General features: G+C 40.1%; 1 protein-coding gene across 1 annotated transcript in view; it reads right to left on the bottom strand.

Annotated features, from left to right (window-relative positions):
* Positions 1 to 3,217: 3,217 nt before the first annotated feature.
* TNNI3K (TNNI3 interacting kinase) overlaps positions 3,218 to 11,882 on the bottom strand; it is a 305,113-nt gene continuing 296,448 nt past the window's right edge. Inside the window, 3 exon segments of the mRNA XM_075537291.1 lie at positions 3,218 to 3,350; positions 3,878 to 4,047; positions 6,671 to 6,724. Coding sequence (XP_075393406.1) covers positions 3,218 to 3,350; positions 3,878 to 4,047; positions 6,671 to 6,724 — 357 coding nt within the window.

Raw genomic sequence — 11,882 nt, 5'->3', positions numbered from 1 at the left:
TTGGTGGTGGGCATTGGGATCTGTATAAGCTTCCCAGGTGATTCTAATGTGCAGCCGAAGTTGAGAACTATTGTCTTACAGCGTGTACAAGCCTGACCCTGCTGGGCTTTGGCTCATCGGTTCCTATATATTTGGGCTCTTTGACTTTTAAGAACCTATTGATCTCATTTCACTTCCTCTGTCTTTCATATTCTACAAGCCAAAAGGCAGGCTTGGGAAGAGTTGCTGAATTCTTTCCATGACCAACTTCCAGAAGAAACTGAAAGAAGTCCAGGAAACACAAGTATTTCAAAATATATCTAGCTTCTGTCATGTCAACCTCCTGTGCCAGAAGGAAGTCAGAAAGCGCGGGAGAATTCCAGTTCTGCTGCCTGCTTGCTCTCCACAGACATTGATGATTTTTTGTAACAATTGCTTATTCTTTGTGAGTCTGTTCCCTCTTCTATCAAAATGGGAATACCTACTTCTTAGGACTTAATGGGGTCCTAAGACAAAATAGTTTGCACTTGGCTACTTACCAAGAATGTGTCTGTTCAAACCCACCCAGTACCAACACAAAAGAAAGGCCTGGCAATTAGCTTCTACACCAATTGCAGCTAAGAAAACCCTATACAGCTTACTTCTATTGCATAAGACACGAGGGATCTACTCAACAGCAACTATACCAACAGCCAGGCTTCGCGGGAGTCTTTGGTGATGCGGACGGTTGGCACTATCTGCTAACAGAAATGGTGGAGGCACAGTCTTGGGCCGAGACATCTGGGAAAAAGAGGATGAATGCCCTACCTGTGAAAAATCAGTCTTTGAAAACCCTGTGGAAGACAATTTTACTCAAACATACATGGAGTCAACTCGGCAACAACATTTAAAAATGTTTTTAGGATTAATGAGATGACTATGCAATGTGTCTGAAATGGTTCTCAGTCTGTAGGAGATGCTCAATCCAAATATACAAACCCCAAATGCTAAGTCAATTCTGACACACAGGAAACCCATGGGGTCAAGCAGAACGGCTGCCTAGGACTTCCAAAACCAATTTATACAGAAGCAGAATTCCTCATCTTTTTCCTGCAGAGTGACTGGTGGGTTTGAACCTCCAATCTTTGTGTCAGCAGCTCTGTGCTTAACCTACTGCACCACCTGGGCCCTTTAGATACTTAATAGTAGTAGCTATTTAAATAATAGAAAACAGGTAAGTATGTTCACTGATTATGCTTTATATTATCAATTTGTCTTGAACTGAGCTAATGCATCCCATTATTTATTCTTTACCTACTAAACATTTTTTTGCATATTGACTTTATGCAAAAATCACACTGTTACACACTAGGGGTTTGGTAGCAAATAAAATGGATGTCATTTATATATTAATGAATCATATAGCCTAGCTAAATAGGTGACCTATGCCTGAAGTTGATGTCAAGCAGTATAAAGATGGGGCTTGCTAAACAGATGGTACAATGATCGATCAAACTAACCTTCAACTCATCCTCACAAAAAAGATTTAGTAATATCCTGGATAACTTCTTTGTATAACTAGTAGCCAGAAAGACATTTATAAAAGTCTTCATAAAACTTGAGAAGGGCCAAGGTAAGATGAATATCGTCATGAGAATATAAATAGAGCATCTCAAAAGACATGATTTTCACCCCACCAGTTGGAGAGGTTTTTTTAACCAGTGCTATATCTCTCTGGGTTCCCGAAAGCCAGAGAACATGTATTCTTCCCTCACCCCATCTGCCAAATTAGGAGTGCTTCTATGCCTCCCATTCTGTGTAGCTGTCTATGTGTTGTAAGTTCTGTGACATACCTACATGATAGAAACTTGTATCCTTTGTTTGGGACTTCTGGCATCTTTCAATCAATCACTGTCATTCTTGTGACAGTAGTACCTCTTTTTATAACAATGGTAAGAGCTGGTATAATTATCTGTACTTTACATAGGAGGCTTAAATAACTCGACCAAGGTCATTGGACTGGTAAATGGCGAAACTAAGATTTCACTGCCGCTCTGTCTGTCTGACTTCACTATTCAGTCTCATAACTGCTGACTTAAGTAGACAGACCTCAGTTGTCTGTGTGCTTTGGAAATATAGAAATCTGACTTTTTCAAATGTTTAATTTTAAAACTACAAGAATAAGATGAGTCAATGGAACTAGAACATAATGATTGAACTAAATATAATCTAATCCTGGCCTAGGAGTTGCTTATGAAATTATAAGAGACTAGAATTCAATAAAGAACTGTGTCCAGTTTGCCTGGTTATCAATCAAATCCAAGATATTTCATATCATGACATTCCATAGATTAAAGGCTTCATGCTTCACATTCCCGTCTCTTCATGGCTGCAGATGTAACCCTTTTCTCGGGTCAGGAGTGTATAAACTGTGGCTAAAGAACAACTGCAGCAGTCTGTCTGTTAATGATAAAGTGTTGCTGTGCGTTGGAATCAACTCAGTGTGTGTGTGTGTGTGTGTGTGTGTGTGTGTGTGTGTGTGTGAAACAGTGAGGGAAAGTAATATGTGGGTATTAGGGGTGGGGGTAGGGTTTTCATCCAGTTCAGTTTCTGTGTTTTCCTGTTCTCCGTGCACATCAGCAACTGCTGAAGGTGATAGTTTTATGAATTAATGCAATGTGACCCCCATGGCCCCCCACCAATTCTACCCAACTGCATGTGCTTAGGGAAGGGAAGGTCTTGTGAGCCCCAAAGCGCCAGTCATATTCTTTCTCATATTACACTACATCCCTAATTCCTAACCTTTCTTTGCTCTTTGCCATGTGACTATGCGGTCGTTCCCATAAGACAGTATTTTTTATTTCCTCATTGAGTTTATACTCAACTATATGACCTGCCAGTGGAATGTCAGAGGCTACAACTTGGTGCCAAAAAGCTCTGATGTGCACATAAAGTTGGACTTGTCTCTGGTGCCCTTACCTTTTGTCCATGAAAGAACATTTCATAGGTAGCTGTTGATCTAACAAGGATAAGACAACCTGGACATATCTTGAAGTTCAAAGTCAAGTTGACCCCAAACTACATACATCCATAAAAACTGACCAACCCATTGGTACACGGAAGAGGGAAATGGATATTCACGGTGTGTAATTATCGATTGGATTGGTTTGTTATGCAGAGTTGTTATGACAATGGATGACGAATACATTTTTCTTTAAAAGTATAGAATTAAATTAAGAGACAAAGAGACTGTCTAAAATTAAACTAAGTAAAAAGGAGACAACCTATCAAGGGTTGCGATGTCCTGTTCCATGGTTACACGTTGGGCGGCAATCAGCATGGTCAGCATTTCAAAACACCAGCCATCCCACGAGAGATTCTGGGTGGGCTTTCTGTTTCCGGAAAGAGGTGCAGTCTCAGAAACTTACAGGAAACACAGTCCGCATCGACTGTGCCTGTGCGGTGAGGTGCTTTGTTGCTGCTGCTGTTGTTTGTTTGGTATCTAGCGGTTGGGACATGTAACCGGCAGAGCTTGCCAGAGAAAAAGCCTAAACTCTAGGTACTTGGATTCTTAAAATGGTTTCCTGGTTCCCACAGAAGAGATCCTACCTAGGATTCCATAAAATGTCTCCAGAATCCTTTCTCTTCATCCACCCCTGGCCTTAAGCAAGGATTTACTGCTTAAGCGAGAGTTAATTGCCATTACTTGCAACGAATATGCACCAAATATAATCGAATAAAATGTGCAACTTTTCATTTTGTGTTAGCTCAAACCTCCTCTTCTGCAGTTTGTGTAAACGAGGAGTCACCCCTGTCGACAGTGTTGCATGCACTGCCGTGACTCCGTGGACCCTAGAACAAGAGTGATGGTCGTGAGTTGCCTTGGGGGCTTGTTTCTCTCGCTTCGATTATCACTTACCTTTGGGACCAAGCAGCATAGGACCTCGCATTAAAAGTGTATTCCAGTTCAAAACAACTCCTTAAAGCTGCGACGTGGCTCCTGCCAGGGCCTCCCGGGCTCACCAGGAAATCTGAGGAAGAGGAGGGTAAGAGAGGCCCACTGCGGCTACTGGAAGCTGGAGACATTAGCTGCATGAAGGAAGGGCAGCTTCAATCTTTTCATAAATCAAACAGGCTTAGAGGCATAAAACAGAGGATGGGTTTATTTTAACTTCCTCTTCTAGGACTTTTCTTTTTAATTTCTATTCATCTCGGTTTGCTTCTGGCTCTTCCCTTCAGCCCCTGATAGTGACGACTGTCTAGCTTAATTTACTTTTTGACCCAGTTCTACGCTGAGAGCTGGCCCATTAAACTTGTGCTCTTTTGTGAGAAGGCCCAATAGGCCCAGATTCAATTCATCAAATAGATATTTAGGAGGTTATTATTCAATGATCAAAATATTCTCTACAGTCTTCATTGTGGCAATAAGATCCCTAGCAGAATTCCTTTAAACTGTAGTGTGAAAGTTTCCCCTTTGCAAATAAAAAATAATGTATATATATTTACCAAGAACATATTCACTTTGAATAATAAAGATTGACTTCATAATTGGCATGTGTAGGGAATTATTCAGTAATTTTAGATAACTATAAATAGTTTTAAAATCATTAGGAAAAAACCAAGATTGTTGAGTGCAGAAAATTGGAAAGAGGAGGAAAAATTGAATATTTTGATTGTAATTTTGGACAACTTTGCTTCTTATTCATTCTACCTAATCCAACCAAAAGTATTATGACTTTGACATTACAAATTCATAAGCTATGGAGACTGTAGACATCAGTTTGACAGGGATATAAAAAGTTCAGAGTAACCAAGGCATTGCTAATTAAAGCTTTGGAATTCATGAAAATCACTATTAAAAGGAACCTTAAAAATGCTGTGACTGAATCTCTGCTGTGGCAGAGATGCTATATAGGCTCCTGGTGGAGGCTTTCTTGTTAGACCAAGCACACAGTGTCATCCCCCAAGATAGTCTAGGATCCGGCTCATCAATGCTCCTTTCGCCATTGTGATATCTGCAAATATTATGAGGCGTTCCCTCTTAGAAAGCTGAGGAAGAGAAGATCAAGCTTCTCAGCAAATGAAGCTCCTTCAGGTTGACGCTCCCAATGTAATCCAATCCAGGAAATTCCCTTTGTGTATAATGTCTGCGTGCTCATCTTTCTTCCTGGGGAAAGGTGGTGAAGTCCTTCAGCTCTCACCATTTGGGGAAATCATACCTCTTTGGGGAAATCACACTGTGACCTAACTGGATATACTCAGACTAGGAGTAACTGCACTGTCAAGCACAAAGATTCAAAATGAAAAGCTACTTGGAACCCACGTCTTGAAGTCTCTCCACACTCAAACTTTTGGCATATATTCTAGTTAAGATAGGGCTTCTGAAGTGCTTCTAAGTAGACCACTATTTCTCCTTGCTTTGTATAAGAATCCATACTGATATAATGGGGTAAGGGTTGAGCTGCTAACTTCAAGGTTGGTGGTTCAAACCCACCAGCTGTTCCATGAGATAAAAATGAGGCTGTTCACTCTCTTTTTTTATACTTTTATAGATTTATAGTGTTAGAAATACCATATATGAGTCACTGTGAGTTAGAATTGAATTGATGGCAATGGATTTTATTGTTTTAGAGGGTTTATAAATTTAAGAACTCAAGAGAAGGAAAAAAGAAAGGTTTTCTATCTAAAGACTGAAGCTCCCTTCTATAGACAAAGCCTTCTCTTTATAAATCCCAGTGAAAGTTTGAAATAACACACACAAGCCAAACTATAACCCTGTTCCAATAGTCGAGTTAGGTTCTGGTGAGTTTTTGTTTGGTTTTAGGCAAGAAAAAAACCAAACAATTAAAAAATTGTTCCCCTTTGGGATTATATGGAGAAATCCATGGCTCTTGATCCTCAGCTCTATTAACCAAAAAAACCCACTGTAATCCAGTCCATTCCAACTCATCAGGCTCTAGATAAGATTTCTGAGAAGTGGCTGGTGGGTTTAAACCATTGACCTTGTGGTTAATGGTCAAGTTGTGCGAGTGAGGCTCCTTCCTTTCATGTGCAGATTATGTAAGGCTCTGGAAGTCACATCCATACCCCTCCTCCGATAGCATGTGGCATGGGAGAATGCATTATTTTAAAATTACACCTCAAGTTTTAGTTCTCTTGACTATTTCCAAATACTATCTCCTGACCAGGTGTATAGAAAATTATGGTAATTACAGAGAAAATTAAAGCCATCAACTTCTTGATATTAAGGAAGAAAATTGAATTAACCTGATTAGTAGCATATATCACTTTATACAACCATATGTGTGATGTGAAAGTAATGCCTCCCAGTTAATTTACCCATTAATTTTGATGATAAAAATTTTCCTTTCTTCTTGTGTCTAAGTGGGCCATAACCTGACATCTTAATTTACTTTTCATTTGCATAGACAAAAATGGATTTAAATAATTTTAATATATTTGTTATACTTCCAAATGTGTATCTATCAACTATTTAAACTAAGCAGATCGATTTGCTTGTTTATTTTAGTCAGAACCCCAACTCACTCTGTATTTAGTCTTTGCCCTTAAAACTCTGCTCTCCCCTCTCAACTGAACGATGCTTAAGTAGAAATGGTGCTCTACACGTGTGCTTCCTGCTGCCCCAAACCCTCCTCATGGACATTTCCCAGTATCCTTGGGACGGATGCAGTTCAGAAGCTAAGAGTCCTACCTCCATGCTGTAGTCTTCTAGCTTCAGTACCACTTCAGAAAAGTCAGGTCTTCCCTGACAATAATAATAATAATAATAATAATAATAATAAAAGACAGTTATTTTCCTCCCAAGTATAAAGAGGTGGAATTCTGCGGGTTTTAAAAATTGTGTATTTGCATTTGTAAGGAAAGAGATTAACAATAAACTAACTTTTTATTTCAAATACCCTTGTATTGAAGTGTTAATTGAATGTTCATTTGCTGTTCAGGGACAAATGTTGAGTCTCCCTCTGATAAGAGTTTTAAGTCAGAATTTGCAACTACAGTCAGATAATGAAATAGTGGGAAAGCTTTAATTAGCTTTGCATGTTTTTAAAAATGGCAGGTCTTCCTCTTTACAATGAAAGAATAAAAGTGAACACTAACAACTATTACCTATCTTGGTGCACAATATGTGGGCAGGAAAATAACTGCTAGAGTTAATTTTATAATTACCTTCCTTTTTAAAAAAGACCATCTCAGATACGACACAAAGATCAAGACAAAAACTGACTATGCCCTGCAGCACAGTCGTAGGCAAGCTTTTGTCTTCAAATATTGCCTTTAAATACCCTGCCAATTACGGACTTCAGCAAAAGAGGTTAAACGAACACTTATTGTATTTGGTGTTTATTTCAGGCATTTTTCTAGTTGCTAGGGATATAAACATGATTATGGATCCATAGAAAAAGTTTTTTTGAATTTAAGAAAATGGTGGCGTCTTTTGAAGAAATTTCATGCCTCTTTTTGTCAGATGCTAAGGAAGATATAACCTATCATGTCTCCCTTTGTGCGGATTTCACTGCCTGGCAGTGGAGGGGGCCAATTTAACATGCAGGTGCAGTCACCAACTAATTCAGACTCTCACTAGAACAATGTCTCCTTTAATATCTTGTCCTCTCCAGAGAACACTGCTTCCCGCAGAGCCCTCTCAAGTGGAAGTTCTTTTCCCTGACACATCCTCTATTCCTTTAGGTTGGTGGGGACTGCGGTTAGGTACACTCAGATATATCTTATTGTCGCAATTTCCAAAAGATTCCTTCTCTAAAAACATCTGTTTATCATCTCCATGTCACTTTTCCTCATCATTTTAAGACTTTTAACAGCTGGCTCACTGTCTTGCTGAGGTAGTTAGTTGATTGCGCAAACCTGGCCGATAAACACATGTGGGGTTAATTGAAGGGTGGAGGGATAAATGACCCCGTGAGCCTCACCTTTCTGGTTCTTGGGTCTCTTGCTTTGTGATGTTTGCACCAGGGTGCAGTTGCCTTAGTGAGTTCCCTGCTTCAGCTGGCAAGGCTCACTTCCTGCAAGATATCCCTGAGGAGAAGCCACATGGACCTACCCCAATGTAGCCCTGGGTGCTGGAGCAGCCATGTGGAGACCCCTGCCAGCACTGAGATGTTTACACATTCACTGACTCAGGTTTCCTCCTGCAGTCGGCAGCATTGTGTGTGTTTTGTGAGATGGAGGAGGACTTTGTGCATTGGTGTCGGACATATGGGCTAATGTTGGACTGTGGGTTTGGGCAGCACTGGGTTGGGATGTTTTCTTGATCTGCACATGACTTTTATATAAAACTCTCTCTTATACATGAGTTTCTGTGAATTTGTTTCTCTAAAGTCCCCAGACTAGCACACTTGCTCTCCAACACACGATTTCAAGTGTCTTATCACCTATCAAGATGACCATGACAATTGCCTCAGTGCATTGTCTGTGCCTCCTCTTCTCCCATGAGCTCTTCTCCCATCATTTCCAAATCCTTTAGCTATGATGCTCGTTCCTGTTACTTCCAAGGTCTGCGATGCTCGTGGCTTTCACTTCCCATCAATTTTGTTCCCAGGCCTCAGCTCCTTTCTTTCTGGATTACTCCTTCTAGAACCCCAACTCCACCAGTTTTGGGCCATAATGATACTTGCAAACCATCTTATAACTTCACTAGTGTCTAGAATGGGGAGAGCCTCCATGGCACCATCATTCAACTATAAAAGACAGTGGTATTTGCCACTATTGATGGATTGATTAGTCAACAAGGGTAAGCCAGAAAACATAACTACAAAATTAAAAATTCAATGAACACCTTTATTAAACAAAATGCCAAAATAGGAAGCTACTCTTTCTCAACATACTATCCATCAAAGTCTGTACCTTTCACACAAACTTCATAACCACTTTGCAAAGTGCTTTCATCACACTGATCGGAAAAACTCTATGCACCTTCAGTTCACATCATATTAAAAAGAGAAGTTTGCACATCCCTGAGGGGCACAGATTGTATGACTTTTAAACATTCTTTGAATTTGTGGGGACAAGAAGTCTAAAATGACAAGACCAGAGCTGGACAGTGGATGAAATAAGGTGTCTCAACAAAATGTTTATAGGCCAGTCCTTGCTACCCTCTAAGAATGTGGAGGTGTATTGTACTGAAAAACAATTCCTTGGTGCAGATTTCCTGTTCTGTTTCTTATCAATGTAGTGTTCTATTTTCTTAAGAATTCTCTGACCTTTGAGAGAGTACATCAAGTTTTCTATGACCTTCTAAGCAGGCCTTTCAGCCTTGAGCTTCACTGGCCCACCAGTTTCTCCCAGAAGCCCCAGGTTTGACGGGTCCGTTTTCTTTGAAGGTTCCCTAAGGATTCTAAGACAAAGTGTTGTACTGAGAGAACTTATGTGCAGCCATCCACTGGCTACACACACACCTTTTTTTTCTTTTAATCATTTTATTGGGGGCTCCTATAATCTTATCACAATCCATGCATCCATCCATTATGTCAAGCATGTTTGTACATTTGTTGCTCTCATCATTCTCAAAACATTTGCTTTCTACTTGAGCCCTTGGTATCAGCTCCTCATTTTTCCTTTCCCTCCCTACTCCCCCCTCCTTCATGAACCCTTGATAATATATAAATTACTATTATTTTTTATATATATCTCACACTGTCCAACGTCTCTCTTCACCCATTTTTCTGTCGTCCATCCCCCAGGGAGGAGGTTATATGTAGATCCTTGTAATCAGTTCCCCCTTTCTACCCTGCCTTCCCTCCACCCTCCCTGTATCACCACTTTCGCCACTGGCCCCAAAGGGATCATCTTCCCTGGATATTCTGTGTTTCCAGTTCCTATCTGTAACAGAGTACATCCAGCCAGATTTGTAAGGTAGAATTGGGATCATGATAGTGGGAGGGGAGGAAGTACTAACGAACTAAAGGAATGTTGTATGTTTCCTTGGTGCTATGCTGGCTGTCTCGTAATTTCTTTATGACTCTTCTGTGAGGGAATGTCCAAATCACTCCTACCCTCATCATTTGCTCTGATGCTTGATTCCTGATCCCATCAACACCTGGTAATCACACAGGCTGGTGTGCTTCTTCCACGTGGGCTTTGCTGCTTCTGAACTAGATGGCTGCTTGTTTATCTTCAAGCCTTTAAGACCCCAGATGCTATATCTTTTGATAGCCGGGCACCATCAGCTTTCTTCATCACCTTTGCTTATGCACACATTTGTCTTCAGCGATTGTGTAGGGAAGGTGAGCATCATGGAATGCCAATTTAATAGAACAGCCACACACACCTTTAAATACATTCTGTCAGGAATAAATGTATGCATATATAAACTACTGGAGTGCTATTAGTAATATTGATTTCCTTTGCTCATATCTAGCTCCCTCGATTTGTTTGTTCTAACTTCACTGTCTTCTCCCTTTGTCTCACCTAGCTCATTCCTCCACTTCCCATTTCTGAACTTTAGTTTTCATTGACAATCATAAGCACACTCTTCCATGCTACTGAGCTCCTTTCTACTGCTTTAAACTTTGTACTCTCCAGGAAAAGTCTCCACCTGGAGTAAATCCATTTCAATTCTTCTCACTGAGAATTTGTAACCATAATTGGGCCTTTAGTATTGCCCTCAAATCCTACGAGATATCCTAGCCCAGCCACTCTCTCATATTCCAAATGGCTATTTTGTATCTTACTCTCTCTTCAAACCTTTAATTTTTACTATTATATCAAGGCACTTAGGTTTGCTTAGACAATGCAATCTAGCCTTTCTTTTGTTTTTCTGTATAAAGTTTGCTGGTTATGTTTATATTTATTTCTTGTCTATAATTTACTCAAATGTATTGCTCTCATAATACTTTTGTCAATCATCAATGTTTCCCATCAGCAGAAAAACATGTCACACATTTTCCTATGCTAAAATAAACAATACTCATCACTCTACTTTTCCTCAACCCATTACTCAATTTCATTTATATAAACTTGATTTTTCTAAGTGATTTCCAGTTCCTCCCCTTCAAAAGCATGTGTTCCCTCTGCGATCAGACTTTGTCCTATTCCAGTCCTGGCATTGCCCCTGCAGAACATAGGAAGAGCTCTCATTGCTGGAAACCCTGGTTGGTTAATTCTCAGTGCGCATTCCACCTCACACCCCAGTCACAGGAGGGAATCATCACATTAGCGATGCACCCGGTGAGTGCTGGACTGCCAACCCCAAAGGTTGTGATCGAAATCCACCAAGAGGCTTTGCAGGAGAATGACGTGCTGACTTGCTCCTATTCATATTTCAAAACCCCAAGATACCTCTTGCTGTCAAGTAGCTTCTGACCCATAGAGACATTTAGGACAAACTAGAACTGCCCTATAATCTTTACATAAATAGTTTACCAGATGTTTCACTCACGAGTAGGGGATATGTTAAGACCATAGACCTTTTGCTTTAGCAGCTGAACATTTAACTGGTGGTAAGGCTTCCTCTTCTAAAGCTTACAGCCTAGAAATCCCGTATGGGGCCATTTACTCTGTCACATGCAGTTGATATATGACCAATGAGTGGGAATCTGTTTGACAGCTAAAACAATAGACAACCCCTTTGTCTTTGAAACAGTCTCTTCAATTAGTTCGAGGTCGCTACTCTCTCATTGCAATCTGTCATCTTTCTCAGTGTCCTATTTAAGTTCCACCTTTTCTACTTCTCTTAACAGTTTTTGATTGCCCAAGAACTTGGTATGTGGATTTCTTCTCTATCAAGATTTGTTTGGGGGGGGCATTTAATTCATATTTCTGGCTTTAAAAAACAACCTGCATGTTTCCAACTCTAGTATTTTCTTTTGAATTCCAAACTCATAGATGCAATAGCTTACATTTATAGTTTTCTCCACTTCAATAAATGCCAACTCCATCTTTCTGCTTCA

Source organism: Tenrec ecaudatus, chromosome 1 (genome assembly GCF_050624435.1).
Source record: "Tenrec ecaudatus isolate mTenEca1 chromosome 1, mTenEca1.hap1, whole genome shotgun sequence".
Lineage (NCBI taxonomy): Eukaryota > Metazoa > Chordata > Mammalia > Afrosoricida > Tenrecidae > Tenrec > Tenrec ecaudatus.
Note: the sequence above shows the minus strand (reverse complement) of the source record. Positions and strands in the feature narration are given on the sequence as shown.